This window comes from Protopterus annectens, chromosome 16.part0, assembly GCF_019279795.1.
Source record: "Protopterus annectens isolate FY-2018-M chromosome 16.part0, PAN1.0, whole genome shotgun sequence".
Lineage (NCBI taxonomy): Eukaryota > Metazoa > Chordata > Ceratodontiformes > Protopteridae > Protopterus > Protopterus annectens.
The window spans coordinates 385,718,800-385,735,638 of record NC_056750.1 but is presented as its reverse complement, the minus strand read 5'-3'; the positions used below and the strand labels follow the sequence as shown (position 1 = coordinate 385,735,638).

General features: G+C 40.4%; 1 protein-coding gene across 1 annotated transcript in view; it reads right to left on the bottom strand.

Annotated features, from left to right (window-relative positions):
• Window positions 1-16,839, bottom strand: part of LOC122790310 (TNF receptor-associated factor 1-like) — a 661,767-nt gene that overhangs the window by 264,441 nt on the left and 380,487 nt on the right. Inside the window, exon 5 of the mRNA XM_044057827.1 lies at window positions 10,896-10,964. Within this exon, the coding sequence (XP_043913762.1) occupies window positions 10,896-10,964 (69 nt within the window). The remainder of the gene's footprint in view (window positions 1-10,895; window positions 10,965-16,839) is intronic.

Sequence of the window (16,839 nt, the reverse complement as noted above, 5' to 3'; positions counted from 1 at the left end):
TAAGTCTCAAGAGTTCTTGCATGGCGAGGTCCCCCTCTGATTCTGACCCATTCCCACAAGCCCCCCCTGGGGAGGGCCACAGGAAGCATGCCTGTAAGAAGAGACATTTAGATTTAATCCCAGAGTTGTCATGGAAGATAATTATTTCAACAAAAGGGTGAGATCTTCTAGATCCTGTTTTGAAGATGTCTCATTTGGAGATATTCTAGAATTGATGTAGCAGGGAGGGGTCTAGTCTACTGAAGTTTATTCCTCAGAGCAGTCTGTATTCCTTAAGGTGTGCATGGTGGCTACCTTCAGGTGGTCTCACCTGCTGATGAGTTAATAGATCTGGTCTCTCAAAGGAACCCAATGTGGTGGAGCTGATCTCATGCAAGCCAGACAAGATTTTGGTTGCACCTAGAAATAAGTCTTATTGGAGGAAGAATCCCCAGTAGATGCCATGGTTGTTGCAGCAGACACTAAGAAAGAGCTCATGGAAGAGAGTATGTCTGCCCATTGCCCTAGCTGAGAATCTAGGGTACTGGACAAATTTTGAAAATGAACTTGCAGTTCAGAGACTTTTGCACTTCAAATGCAGAACAATTTTCCAGAGGAACTCTGCCACAGAACTTTCAAAATCCCTCTCTGGTAATCGGTTATCTTCCATTCAATCAATAACCAATGTGTCCATTTGTTTCCTTTTTAATGTAGCTGATGGCATGTCAAGGACAGCAGGCAACCAGCATTGCTATTCGTTGGCACATCTTTTTGCACCTATGCAATTCCGCAGAAGGCTTCATGACATCTTTTATTAATGTGCCCTTTAATGATGTGAATTTATTTGGACCAAAAGTCAAAGAAATGCTTATCAGAAGCAAGTAGGAGGGCAAAGCTCTGTCTGCTGTTGCGATACATTTTTCCACACTCCAACAAACTTTTTCCTGGAACCAAAAAGTTGGAAAAAGAATTATGGTTTCAGATGTTCCAGGTTTTTTTTTTGAGAGTGATTCTGTTGACAGATCCCCCTCCCAGGGCACAGGGGAGAATAACTTTAACAGTCATCACCACAGAGGCATAGTTGGACCACAACATCAAAGTTTTCAAGGTCTTTCCAATTGGAAACCCTTCCAGCAATCCTGAATGGTTGTCCAACTTCTGCAGTCAGAGGGGAACTTATTCATGCACCCTCAGACTGGTGGGCAATCACTCAAGATTCCTGGGTGCAGAAAATAATTACCAGAGTTTATTATTCCCTTTGTTTCCCCTCCACAGAAGAGAGAGAGGGTGAGAATTCCTGACCATTCATCCCAGTCAGATGGAACTGGCAGCAACAGAAGTCATAAAGCTGCTAGAAAAATAAGTTTTTCAGGAGGTCCCACCAGACCATCAAAGACAGAGAGTCTATTCAAGGTTCTTTTTGGTTCCAAAGAAAATTGGGGACCTCAGGCCCATTCTGGACCTAAGCTACCTCAGTCTGTGAAGCAGTCAAAATTCCAGATGATCATTCTAAGGAAGGATGACTGGATGTGCTCATTAGATCTCCAGGACACACACTATCCTATCAGGATAGCAAGGCAGTCCAAAAGATTTCTCCATTTCTAGCTGGGAGACAGTTATTTTTAAATCAGAGCACTTTATCACCAAAGCCCCCAGGGTGTTCACCAAATGCATGGCAGTTGTCAGTGTTTCTTTGGCTGCAAGAGTTCCAGGTGTTCCCCTGTTTGGATGACTGGATCATCACCACATCCACTAGGGTTCTGCTAATTCAGTGCAGGGTGTTTTTGCTCCACCTAACTCTGCATCTGGCAATTATGATCACCCTTGCCAAAAGCCCACTGACACCAATAAAAATGCTAGAGTTTGTAAGATTCCACTTGGACTCAACAACTCAGATAGCCAGACTTCCTTAATCCAGAATTCTGTCCCTATATCAAATAGCTTCAGAAGTCCTTTCTCATCCCAGCCCTCCACTGAAGCTTGTCCTTTGATTACTGAGCTCCATGGCTGCATGGTCACATTAGTACTTCAGGCAAGGTTCTAAATGAGTACTGCAGTGGTTCTTGATTCATCAATCCCTTCATGCCAAAATACGTCTTGCATCAGTATGCAGAAACCACATCCATTGGTGGTTGACCTCGCTGATTGTAAAATAGGGTCAACCTTTCCCTCTACCACCCCCGATAGCCACTGTGACCACAGATGCTTTGCTTCTGCGGTGAAAGAGGCAAATTGAAAAGAAGATGGTTCAAGGCACATGAACAGAGGCCAGTCTTCACGTGAATGTCTTGGACTTGCGGCCAGTTCTCCTAACATTGAAAGCTTTTCTGGACTCCCTCCCTAGGGGTGTGAGATCCATCCAGATGCACACCATGGTAGTGGTCTGGTATTTTAAGCAACAAGGAACTTGTTCAAACCCATTGTGCCATGAAGTCATGAGAGTGTGGTAACGGGCGATGTCTTCCTGATGTTTTCTGGTGGCAGTGCACATTCCAGGAATATCCAGTTGCTCTAGACAAACTCTGTAGGTCTATTTTCCTGCCTTGTGAGTGGTCCCTCAGTCAGTAAGTACCATCAATGATTTTCAGTCACTGGGGCCAGCCTTACTGTGATCTTTTCACCTCCCATTTAAACAACAAATGTGGCAGCTACTTTGCTGTGACTTCCCCGGCAGACAGCCACCGAGGGATATGACTTCTCACCTTTTCCACTGATACTTTGCAGTTCATTGCTTTCTTTAGAAATTTGGTTAACAGTAATTCTCATTGCACCCTTTAGGCCCTGGGTGGTGGTTTCCCTTCCTCTGGCCTCATCTGAAATTCTATCTGTCTGTCCTGGACTCATCCAGATCTTCTGCTTTACCTGTCTTTTCAGCCTCCCTGAGGCATAAAAACCCTGAAACTGACTGTGTGATTTCTTCAGTTCTAATGATGACCGCAAATGCCAGGCTGTCATCTCCAGTCATTCATATTTGGTCATCCTCACAAAGAATGAACACTAGGAAGGATTTGTACCCTTTTTCAGCTCAGTTATTCATTTTGGATTTGTTTTAGAAAAGCACTGGTTTCTCAACCATTAAAGTGCAGTTAGCAGCTAGTACTAATTTTCATGTGGGTCAAAATCAAACTTCCTTGGTTCATTAAAAAATTCAAAAACTGTTTTGAAGGGACCTTTTCTTCTAAGGCCTCCAGTCTGTGATCTAGTTCCTCTTTGGGATATTGCTAACATGTTGCAGGCATTAAGTAAAACTGTTTTTTGAGCCTGCAGGCTCAGTGGATTTGAAATTCCTTTCCATCTTTCCTTACTTGGAAAACAATCTTTCTAGTAAAAACTACTTCAACTTGGATGATTTTGGAACTGTAGACATTGTCTTGCAGGCCTCCTTATCTTGTATTTCACAAAGATAGTATATCTTTATAAAGTAATCTTCATTTTCAACCAAATCTGGCTTCTGAAGCAAATATTAATCAGATTATCAGTCTACCAGTATTCTTTCCAAATTTTTCAAACAAAGGTGAATATACTCTGATGGATGCGCCTCATCTACCCTTGTTTTATTTATATTGTACAAAGGATACGAGAAATTCAGACCAGATTTTTCTTTCCTTTTCAAAGACTAAAGTGGGAACAAAGAGTTTCTAAAGTGTCTTTGTCCAGGTGGCACTCAAATTGTATTTCCTTTGTTTATGACAAAATAGATTTAGCTTTACTTGATAAACAAAAGACTCCAACTAGAGCTGTGGCTACCTCCACAGCTTTCTTTGCTAAAGTTTCCATTGATGAGGTCTGTGCTGTGGCTACTTGGTTTACAAATCATACCTTTTTGCTGCATTATAGATTGGATGTAAAATCTGGAGCTCGTACATCCTTTGGCTTGACCATACTTCAGAATATCCTGCCTTGAGACCACCCTAGGTTTCAGATAGCTTGAGAATCTGTCCCAACTGTTGAATCAGACAGAAAAGACATTGGATAAAAAAGTTATGAACTTATCGTAATGCTTGATCCTTGATTAGATCAGTACAGTTCAATATTTCCTCACATCACCACTCATCATAATTTATCTTTTTAGTTCCTGACTGATCAGTTGGACCTGACCAGGGGCCTTGTCTTTTGACAGCCTTTTGATGTTATTCATGTCCATTTTTATCCAGTTAGGCATGGATGATTAGGACTGTGTTGTATTCACTAGGTAATAGACTAGATGTAAGCAGATAAACTCTATCTGATACAATCTGGGAACTAGAGGGAATTATGGTAGGGGAAGAGTCAGAGCCCTGGAATCAAGCTCTTAAAAAAAAGCACCTAGGTTGGATCATTTTGGATCTGATAAATCCCATTGTTGAACCAAGTGGAACAGGACAACATGGATCTAGCATTATGGTAAATACATATCTTTCATTTACACTCCCCCAAGCACTGTTATGATCAAATATTCTGCTAGGAATTCTACTTGTCTATCAACTGTCTTGAGAATTTTACCCTATCATTAAGGATTACAGTCAGTCAAAATTCCAGAAATACAGTTTTACTCTTCATATTGTTTAGAAAATGTGTTATCAATGCGAAACCCATTAACCTGTTAAGTAAATTAGAGCAATATGTAAAAACTGTCCATGATTTTCTTTTGTCCCCACCCCATCCCATTCTTAAGAAAATAAGTTTATAACTTGTTGCTTTCTATAGGACAGCACAGCACTTAAGTGCTTTACTGACTTTTAAAGCAAGTAAATCATTTTCCACTTTTTTCTTTAAGTAGTAGTACATGGAGCAAATAATTCTTTGTAGTGCATGGAGCTTTATGATTGGGTTTCCGATCATAACCTTTATTATAATTTCTTGACATGGATGCCAAGATTTACCTCTGATCTTTGCTCTTAAGGTGAGTCTCTTGGCATCCATGTCTAAAACATAAAATAAGCAGACACAAGGTGCAGGGTTTGATTCTCACTTAGGGTAATTGGCTAGGTTAAAAATGTCCCACAAGGGCAGTTAGCCTAGTACTAAACTATGAACTATGAACTATGTGATTGGAGACCCAATCAAAATCCTCTATATCTTGTACTCTTAAAAACAATGACATCCTCCTCATCTGTCCAGTCTACAAACTTGCCATGTCAATAAAATTATTTGCCAAAGTGGGACTGGAAAACTGGAATAAAATCCCTGCAAATATCTAGAACTTTGCCATCCTTAAGATCTTTCATATTTCCTTTAAGAAAAGCATGTTGTGAAATAGTATGAACACCACCAATGTTTTGAAGACAAAGGATAAAAAAATAGCTTGCCTCTGGGTTACTGCCTTTCCACTAATTTACTTTAACACCACCACTAGTAAGAAGTTTTCATGAACTTTTTTCTTTTAGTTTGTCTATTACATTATAATGTTTGTTACATAAAGTAGATGCACTACTTGTAAGTGTTTATACTGTAATATTATTTGTATTCTGTTATCAACTTTCTTTGTGGATTAGTCACATTGTATGCATGAATGTTAGATATTTTGACTGTATAATACTTGCTGTATACCTTAACGGCCTGGGCCATGTTAACAAAAGTACAATTAAATAAAAGCTCCAGGTTACTTAAACTTTTTTCACTTCAGCACTTGCACCTCTTTTCTCTATCTTTTTTCCCTCCCTGCCAGCCATCAAGTTTCTCTTTGTAAGTCTTGAACCCATTCATTCTCTTATCATTGGGAAGTCACCAGTGTAAGGGCAAGATTCTAACTGAGGGTGGCCCTTAATCCTAACAGTCGTGGACTTGGCTTTTCCTCTTATTAGTGTTACAGAAACTAGACTATTTCTGATTAAAGCCCTAAACCCTCCCCAATGACTGATGCGAACATCAGTGTCACCATGTATCATCGTCCATCCTGTGTGTATACAGTTGTGCGTGTTTTTTTTTTTTTTAGTGTCATCCAAATTTCTGCTTCCATAGTAGTGATTGTAAATGGAAGCCACCTGTTTGTCACCTTAGAATGGACAAGCCATCATCAATCTCTTCCTCCCACTTTGCTCTTCCATTACCAGTGAACTTTTCAAATGTAGGTCATTTGGGTTGCCATCTGGGATTTTGTTAAATACTTGTATATCAGATTGCCTATGTTTGCTCATAAATATAAACTATTTGTGTAATATGCATTGTTCTGTTGATTAATAATGTAACCTGGGCTGAGCCTGTAATTGTTCGTTCTTTGTAAAGTGCTCTACCCTGGTAAATAAATAAATAAATCCCCCTGTCTAGCTGTAGATGTGGGCAGTACTTGGAATTTAAGCTAATCCAGATACTGTCCGTAGGTTCATAGGTAGGTGCTAGGCTAGCTGCCCAAGGGCATTTATAAGCCTAGCCAGAATGTGTCAGCTTTCGCCACTCCACTGATTAATTAACTGAGCCTTTGTCAAGCAGAGCCAATGAAGTGATCCCAGGGGTGTATTTTCTGTTACCCATCCACTCGTCAATGCTTCTCTTGAAGAATGTTAGTGAGGGGCTCTGCCTAATGTAGTTAGGAATTTTGTTCCAAAGCATGGGGAGTCTCTGTGACAGGAATCTAAACATCCAGCATGTTCTATTTATTGTTGTGGTGAGGTTTAGCTCATTAGAGCATGTGGCTTGCAGTGACTTGGATTTCTTTAGGTGGAGCATGTCCATCATTCTGAGTTGGACATGGCTTTGTAAGTCAGGCAGAGATCACCTCTGAGTAAGTGATATGCTACTGAGTACAGCCAGAGTTTTTTCAGTTGGGCTGCATAGGACATATGTTTGAGGCCAGTAATCCTCTTGGTGAGGTGCTTTTGTGGTCTTTCCAGCTGTTGGAAGTGTCTTGTGAGGTATATCCCAAATGGGGCATTGTACTCTATGATGGGTCTGATGAGTGACAAGTAGAGGAGCACTATAACCTCTTTATTTCTAGATGCAAACCCCTTAGTAATTAGGTAGGCCACAAAGAAGGATTTCATAACTACTTTGGCAATATGATTGTCAAAGGAGAGATTACTATCTACCTGGGTCCCCAGATCTCTTATTAACTCTTCTGTATTAAGGGTGCTGCCGCCTATGTGGTAATTCGTGGGTGTTTTTTTTTCCAAAAGGGATGACTATGCATTTTTTGGCATTTAGTTTGAGGCCATGACTTTAACACCAAGTATCTGTCTCAGTAAGGTCTTTTTGAAGGATGTCCATGTCAGCTGGAGAGTCATTTATGGCTCCCAGTTTGCAGTCATCGGCAAACTTTGTTAGCCATAGTCCTCCTGTGTTTGCCTATACTTCTGAGAAATATATGCCGAACAGTAGGGGTCCCAGAACCGAGCCTTGTGGGACACCATTTGTGACTGGTTTAGAGTCTGACCTGGAGCCTGCTATTCTTACCATGTGAGTTCTGTCTGTAAGCCAGTTGGCAACCCATCTTGTGACATAGGGGTTTATGTTCAGGCTGGTGAGTTTTTCTATAATACACGAGTGAGGAATGGTGTTGAATGCTATGTGAAATCAAGGTAGGCTGTGTGATCCACCTTTCCCTCGTCTATGGCCTTGGTGACTGTCTCAAAGAAGTCAACCAGGTGTAGTAGGCATGATCTGCCCCAAACAAAGCCGAACTGGGTCGGGTCAAGTGTTTGGAGGTTCCCAATGTCTTTGTTAATGAGTTCCATGATGATGCAGACCACTAGCCTTGCAGACCAGGCTAGTCAGACTTATTGGGTGATAGTTACCAGGGTCAGTTGTGGCCCCTCCTTTGTGGAGTGGAATAACCGTTGCTGTGCACCATTCTATGGGCACATAGCATGGCCTGTGGAGAGGCTGAGGTTGAACAGTGTGTTTAGGTTGAGGGTTAGTTCGTTCTGTAGTTTGTGCAAGATGCAGCCTGGTGCACCATCTGGCCCCACTGATGCTGTGTTTTTGGCTTTTGAAAGGGCTGTTTTCACCTGTACTTCTGTGATTTCCGGGACACTACACTTTTCTGGTATTGTTGTGGGCTCTTTGCATATCTGCGAGTTGCCACTTAGATTCTTGACATAGCTAAAGAAGGCTTTGTGATTATCTTTTGAATCCTTGGCTATTTTTCTTTTGAAGTTAGCCTTGGATGATTTTATGAGGGACCTTAGTTTCTTACTGATACTGATCAGGGATGTCTTTCCTTCTTGGGATTTGCTTTTTTTCTGAACTAGTTTCCTCCTTTTGTTGTATAACCTGTTTATGGCAGGGGTCCACCAGACTGGTTTCCTTCTCTTAGGGGATTGATTCTTGGTTTTGTTAGGGATGGCACGATCCATGCATCCTTGTAGGTGCTCATACAGTGCAATTGTAAAGGATTCTGCATCTTGGGCAGTGTTATCCTTAAGCATGGGGGCTGTGAAACTTACCACCTCTGTCTTAATTAAGGTGAAGTTTGCTTTAGAAAAGTTTTTCACTGTGGTTTCCTTGGTTGGGGGTGGTGGTGGGGTGTGGACATCCAGGGTGATTATAGTCTAATCTAACCAGTGATGGGTTGACCTCTGGTACAGAACACCTGTCGCCCATGTTGGTGATGACCAGGTCCAATATGTTGTGGCCTCTGGTAGGGAAGTTTACCAGCTGATCCAGGGCATTTGAGTTGATAAACTCCAGGAAGTGCTGAGTTTGTACTCAAGTAGTTTTCCCAGTTAATGGTAGGGTAATTGAAATTGCCCAATGTCAGAGTGTTCGGTAGGACCTTCATGTTTTCCAATGTCTCCAGAAAGGTGGAGTGGTGGCTCTGGGTCATGGAGGGTGATCTGTAGCAGGCCACAATTTGCATTGCAGATTTCCCCTATGTTAGTTTCACATGGATGATCTCAGAGGTATCATGCTGCACCACTAACCTGGAGGTGTGGGCATCATTGATGAATATGGATATACCCCCTCCTTTTGTGTTTCGGTCCGTGTTCTTTGGCCGAAATGTGTGTTATGAGTTGTAGTCCAGTAGTGCTGGAGTGCTCTCTGGAGCCTTGAACCAGGTTTCAGTTACTTCACAGATGTCAACATTCTCCATACTTAGGAGTGCTTCGAGCGCATGCATTTTGAGATTTAAACTCCTGGTGTTGAGTAGTATAACCCTCATTTCTTTACTTGTGCTGTTTATGGAGGTGGGTTTGAATTTTGAGCCTTGCCTAAAAAAGGCACTATGGGGGCAGCAAGCGCCTTGGCCAGTATTCGAAAGCCAAGGGGTGACAGGTGCACGCCATCTCTTACGAAGCAATGCGGCTGGTCGAAGATGTCATTCCAGGCTGACAGACACTGGATCCCCTTTGAATGACACCAGAAGTTTAGCCAATTGTTGAAATTGATCATTTTTTCTTTATACTGAGGTATCATTCTTGGTGAGGGCAGGATGCTACTCAGGGTCAGGGTCATACCCGCCTGGGCTACATGATCAGAGAGCTCTTCCATGTCTCATTTCATGTAGTCCAGGGAGGTACGTCTCAGGTCATTCACACCAACATGAACAATGACAGAGTCATATTTGTACTTGTTCTGGAGTGACCTAAGTGCTTGTGTTATGTGGTGGATTCTGGCTCCCGACAGGCAGCTAACAGTAACCTTCTCCATGTCCAGCCTAGTGAGTGGGGCATCAGCGTGCCTGACTATTGAGTCACCTATTACTAGTGTGTTAGGTATGTTATTTTGCCTTAAGGGCTGTGATTGTGTGGCACATTGATTTTGTGTTTTATGTGTTGTCTGGTTTGTGACGGGAGGTGCAGGATTTGTGGGTGTCTGCTTTGGAGCTCTCTGATGCTTTTGCAGGTTTTTATTTAGAGCCTCTGAGTATGATTTTTTGTATTTATGTGTATTTTTTGCCAGTGCTGGTTTAGTAGGTCTATGTGAGGCTGGAGGCGTGGTGCAAGTGTTATCCTTCTCCTCATGACTGTCTTTTCCAGTCTTGGGTGGAGAGACCTTAGCCTACAGTTTGGCTGTATAATTGCATCTTTCGCATATGTTAGTGTTTTGTGGTAGGAGGAGAGGGCTGTCTCTGTACATGAGGCAGTTGTAACATTGCCTCAGGATACCCAGGTTCACCAGCTGGACTGGAGAGTAGTACACCTGAAGTTGACCTTTGGTCATGCCTGAATAGTAGGGTGAGCTGCTTAGTCGCTTGGTTGGTGAGGGGTGGATAAAGAGCCTTGCCCTGCTGGGCGGTCAAGTGTTGGTGTATATTAGTGCTTGCTATTAGGTCTGAGCAAGTGCTGGACTGTAGGATTCTTTTTGAGTGCTTAGATTGAGAGTTAGACTAGTTTCAAGTGAAAAACTGAAGAGGAGACTGAGTGGAGCTGGGAATAATTTAACCCTAGCTAACCGGTGCTGCCCGGCGCATAAAAAAAGTTCAAACGCGGTTTTTAAACTACTAACTTCTGGGCTGGAACCACTCCTCCAGGGACAGATGGCTGCTCAAAGTTCCCCTCTCTCACAGGTGAACAGAGAAACTTCCCTCTATCCAAGTAAGGTATGGGCAACTCAAACTTGTAACACAGCCCTGAATTCAGCACTAGCCTGAAAACTGGACTATACTAGCTTAGAAAGGTGGGAAACAAGACATTTCTTTTGTTGTTTTTTTGCAATGCAAATGTCATTCCATACCAAGGCTTCCCAAGGAGACACAAACATAAAATAGTCTTTAGGAACAAACAAAAGTTATCGTGCACTAAATGGTGATGTTAGGCAAAGGTCAACTCATCCTTACACCCACCAACATGGAAGGCTGAATGTTTGGAAGGTAAATACATGAATGGACAGGGCTAATTTAATGAACACATGTTCCATCTGGATAACAACAGGGTAAGGATTAGGAGTATGGAATTCTGAAAGTCAGACACAAAAGAGAACATCAGATCTTGCAAAAGAAAGAAAGCATATCTACTCTGTAGTATTTTACTTACAATTTCATGCATGCATGCGTAACTTACCTTATCTTTTGACATATTTTCTGTTTTTGATTTTGATGATCTTTTTTCTTTAACTTCACAAATGTGTTTCTGTTATGAAAAGAGAATGCAAACATTCTAAAAAATGAATGTTCAAGATTAAGTATTAAAATACACTAATACCTATTTAGTGTCTTTCTGCTTATAATGTGGTTATAATTTGTGAAAGACTCATGACATTTATGTAGAGCTTTTTAGGCTATTGCACTTTCTTCTTTTATTTATACTATGAACGTCTTGAAAAATCAAGAACATCAGCTATTTTTACTCTATGCAGTTAAAAAAACTGATTTAAAAATCTCCAAGGTAATTATCATCAAGAAATTCAACACAAGCACATTTTTTGGTTATGCATATTGTAAACCAAAACAATTGAACAATACTCATTCATGGAAGAGCACAACCATATAAAACTATGGTGGGGGTAGTTAGAAACAGCATATTGTATTAGGTGAAATAGCAGATCAAGTGGTGACACACAGGAGTGGGTGATTCAGAGAGACCAGTAATTTTACTGCTCTACCAGGAGGAAAAGCTCATGATACATTACATGCAAATTAGTGTCCATATGCTAATGAAAATAATCATTCTGCAACTTATTTAATAAATCATGGTGGCATAATTCAGAAATATATTGCATTTGCATAGTGTGCCTCAGCAATCACTTTCTGTGAACATATTTGTCTTTCAGCGAACAGGTGTATCACTGAATCAGATGACAAGAGAAAACATTGTTTTAGCTAATCTCCAGGTGTTAGCCTCTGCTTTGGAAGTCGATGTGTGCAATGTTGCATACCACCCCCTCAATTTCACAGTAGTGTCACTGGCTGACATACCATCACCTCCATGACTGGGACATAACTGATTGCTGTTGTGTGGACAGAGACATCATATGAGGGCTAGTAGATATGCCATCTGTATAAGGGATCAAGAGGAATGGACAGACTGCCTGTCCTAGTGGATTTTAAGGTTTGTGCAGCATTAACCACCATTATTATGGGAACCTTCTGAGTATTTGACTGGAGAAATTATAGGAATTTTGCAAGCCACAGTCTTGTGAATCCTATACCAGTTCCTAGATGTGATACTGATTCATATCGAGGAGCATATTTGGATTTATTAGAGAGAAGAGACCAGAACTATCATCATGTGGCAATTATATGACAGCCCATTTCCCCTAATTGTCTGCAATCACTGACTGCACTCAAAATTGTTATCAAGGCTCCTCCAGATTGAGACGGCATTCAGTTGTTGTGCCTTTCGACTTTTCCCGGTTAGAGGTCGCCACAGCGGAACTCCGGTCCGCTAATGATTGGTAGTTGATTTTTACGTGCTCGAGTTACCAGCCCTGGCGCACAACCTTCAATGAAGGTACGCCCATTCACGCATGTCTCCATGCAGTACAGCAACAAAAAGGTTTCCACCCCAAATACTAGCTGTTGCATAGTGCACAAGATCTTCGGTAGAATCTGTCTGTGTATCATCCAGGTGGTCCTCATGTTTTCCACAGCTGAAACAAATGTGAACTATACTTGTGTCATGAGGGAGGGCTTTCCACAGGGTGTTCTATCTGGTACATGCACAGAGTGCCAATCATAGAGACCATGAAGGCCTAGTGCTAGGAATATAGGTAGGAAGCGAGTCATATTGGTGTTTGCTGTGCATTACAGATGATGCCATATATATCTTGGAATCGTGGCTAATGACCCATATCTACAGTCCCCTAGATAGTGATGGAGATAGTGTACAAAACGGTACTGGCGCAGTCATGAAACATCATTGAGCATGCATCCGGAGTGCTAAAGTCCTATTTCCACTACCTGGATATACAGCTGATGGTGCTCCAGAGGTATGCACCAAAATATTAGTGGTTTATGACACAATGCACAATATGTAATGAAAGCTGTTACTGCAAGGGGAGATTATATTCATGGCTGACATACCTCCGTCAGCAGCAAAAGAGGAGCCAGGTGAGGAGCTGTCAGTCTAAAATCTTTTTTCACCTCCTGGACATGTAGCATAAGAAGTACCTGAGAGGGAATAACGAACATGCATTTTATAAAAAGATGCCTGACAACACATGCCTGCCAAGGAATGACTGACAGCAGTGTTAACTCCTGCTCCAGTGAACAGAGCTGGCATTCGTATGGTAATGCGTGCTGGTACCACATAGACCGCATCTGTGAATGAGAAGATCTTAGGGTGAGACAACCACTACTTTATAGCAAGAAATCTGTTTTTGCTGAGTCAGAGTACAGTAGGCACAAAAAGTCCTAGAAAAAAACAGACGAACCCCAGCTAGAAAACAATCAACACGAAACACCCAACAGCAGCAGCTGTTTGAATAATTTTAGTAGCACCAAACAGACATCTGGTACCTCGGCTTTTCACCTTCAAGGATATATCTGAGAGTCCACATTCACAATAAATAACAGGTGAACCTCACATTAATTAATTAATTATATACAATTAAATCCTTAAAGTGCACAAAACCCATTACACACACCTTTCTACTATACAAATAATTATTTAAACATATTTTTTATTGTTGAAAGTAAATTACCCTACTACTATTAATTATTTACTTTATTAATATTGCAGCAATTTAACAATGTAATATTAATAAAGTAAATAGTAGTAGGGTAATTTAATTTCAACTACAAAAAAATGTTTTAAAAATATGTTTAAATTGTTTTTGTATAGTAGAAAGGTGTGTGTAATGGGTTTTGTGCACTTTAAGGATTTAATTGTATGTAATTAATTAATTAATGTGAGGTTCACCTGGTATTTATTGTGAATGTGGACTCAAAGATGTATCCCTGAAGGTAAAAAGCCGAGGTACCAGATGTGTGTTTGGTGCTTCTAAAATTATTCAAACAAAAAGTCCTAGCTATACATGCTACCTTCTGTTGTAGGTTTGCTGTGCTCATTGATTTGTTATTTTGTTTTGCATTGGAGGAAGAACTTGTGGCAAATAGTATAGTTGCTTAGAGGAGGCAGCAGACTCATCAGGTGCTGGGGTATGTGTGCTGTATTGATAGCTTTGCTGTTTTTGTGCCTGGGAGCTTTTAGCCTTGCTATTTTAGTAGTTCTTTGTTTTCCATTGGCATTTTCAATTACTAATTTTCATCTATTTTGTTATATTGCTGTCCTAAACTCTATCAGTTATACCTACATTTGCTATATCTGTATCAATGCACTCATCCTGTTTACCACAGCAATGAGTATTTTTGTTTTAATATTTGACAATAGAAGTCGTACACCTGGGTTTCTAATGAACACTTAGCTACACTGAGATTCTCAGGTATTTTTTTCCACACCTGTCATGCTGCTTAGAGCACATAACATCCTAATGATGTGTCATCCCTAAGGCTTTGACAAAAGTCAGACGTCTTGGCAGTCCTTAATTTCAAGAACCTAAATCTAAACATTCTAATGAAAGGACACCCCCAAGGCAGATCTGATGAAGCTGAGGAGAAAGACCATTAGAAGAAAACCCACAACCTCAGGAACCTTTCAATTACTTCACTTAATAGATACTATGTTTAATTGTAATGACTTGATCACTACTGGTACGAAAAGCATTTATTAACTCCAAACAGTCTTTTTTGTCACCAAAACTTGGCTTTGTTAAAGATATCCAGGAGGTGTGGCTTTGGTTTCACTCCTCCACTCCCACTGGGAATTCCCCAGAGAATGACATGCCCCAGGGATAGCCAGAGCAGAAACACATCCTTTCCAGTAACATATAAAAAATAGTTTTTTTTAGCCAGATGTAACTCAGACTGCGCTTATGTGCTCTGATGACCAATAAACACTAAGAAGAAAAATATCTGGCTCCTGAGATTTGTCTTCCAGTTTTTACTAGCTTTTTTACTTCCATTAGGATCATGAGGAGGACTAGCAGTAGAAACTATCTTCAAAAATGCAAATAGCTTGATAACTCAGTTTATTATTCACCTAATGGAACAAGTTACAAAATACTAGGATTTTAACCAGCTCATCATATGTGGATCATGCTTTAGCAACTGTGGATTATTGTATTACAAGGAGTGTAATTCTGTTTTAGTTTGTTTTAATATTTCTCCATTGCTTACTTGTTCATTTGCCTTGCATGTTTGTTCATCAATTTACTAAGCTAAACTGTGCCAATTATACTACATAGATATCTCCCTGATGTTAGTCTGCTGTACAGTTGTTGTTCCTTTGCCACTGTTTTCTCCTTTCAGGTCCTGTTTTAATAAAGTGCCATATCATAGTGGCCATTATATTTGCATATGCTTCTGTCCTCTAGCTTACTGTGCTTTAATTATATTACATTGTTGTTTAATTTCCCTCCATTTATTTTCACTTTTCTCCTGGTACAATATTGTCGCTTACAGGAGGCAGCAAGACTCATCAGGTCCTATGCTGATTGACCAGGGAGCAAGCAGAGGTGAGGCAGGAGCTGCCATACTTTGCACAGGCCTTCACATTGCCCACTAGATATCCAACAGTCTTTAGGTGTTCCAGAAGGCCAGAATAGCTAGAGTTGCTACTTATGCTTTTTCATTTTGCTAAATTAACAATAACTTGGCATTTCCAAACCGGTTAGGGTACATTTTATCATGCCTCTGGCTAATTTTGTTGGCTTTTGGAAAGGGATGAACTCAATTTTTTTTCTAACAACAGTATCTTTGTCTTATATGCACAGCTTTACCAAACACTGCAAACTGGATTTTATGTCCAGTGTGGACTACGCTAAAACTATCATTGGGGGTTTCCTGGACTCTGATCCTTCTATCTCCTCCCTTCTTTCTAAGCTCTGGTATTCATCACATATAGCTTAGGCTATGGCAACAGTGGTCTAATGATAAAAATAGTACAGTTATGTAAAAAAATTATAAAAATAGATGTTCAAACAGATCACTGTTGCAAGAGAAGCATCCTCCCTCTCTCCGTATATTTATACCAAGCTGTGGGATTTTATCTTTATCTCTGTCCAGCATGGCTTTAGTCTCTTGTCTTCTGAGCCAAAAAAGCTCTGAGCTTTTGTACCCTAGCCACTGTATTTACACTGATAGCCTCAAGCTGGAAGAAATTGAACACTCCCCTTTCAGGGTCATTATTTCTGCAAGATACATTAGTACCTATCCACTTAGTACATTTATTGATAGAATATTCAAAAATTCAGTCAAGGAAGTGAATTACCTTCTCACAGATTCTTGGGATTTTTTATCAAAGTTCAAGAACGACTGGTACACTGATAGTGGAGTACTCAGTACTGTGGATTTGGTTGACCTGTTCACATCAATTCTACACAGAGAAGGTTTAGATCTATTTTTGAGGCTATTGGGGATTTAACAACTTTAAACAATACCTTGATAAATTTCATTATGACCACCATGGAAATAATGGCAATGGGGGCCACATGTGTCCCTATATATGCCAATCTTGTCCTGTATGCTTGGGAAAAGAAACATATTTTCACCAGTGCCTTTAAGGAAGATTGGTTTTCATATTTTTGTTACTTGGATGATATTTTTATCGTGTGGAAGCATGATCAGACAAGGGCAGAGGAATTTGTCAATTACATTAATAGCATCTCCCCTTTTCTCAAGTTTACTTCACAACATTCAGTGGAAAATATCAATTATTTGGATGTTCTTATTTCAAAGAACAAAGAAAGGGGAAGTTTTACATCAACCATCTTTAGAAAAAATACTTTTTCTAATAATTATTTAGATTTTTGTAGTTGTCACCCATTTCATCACAAGAAGAACATTTTAAAGGTCAATTGATCAGAGCAGCAAGAATGTGCTCCAATTTGGAGACATTCTTGAAAGAAGTTGATTTTATCACCATTATGTTTAAGAATAGAGGATATCCAGAACAACTACTTCAGGACATTACTCATAGTGTAGTGGATCTTTGGGGTGTTAAATAC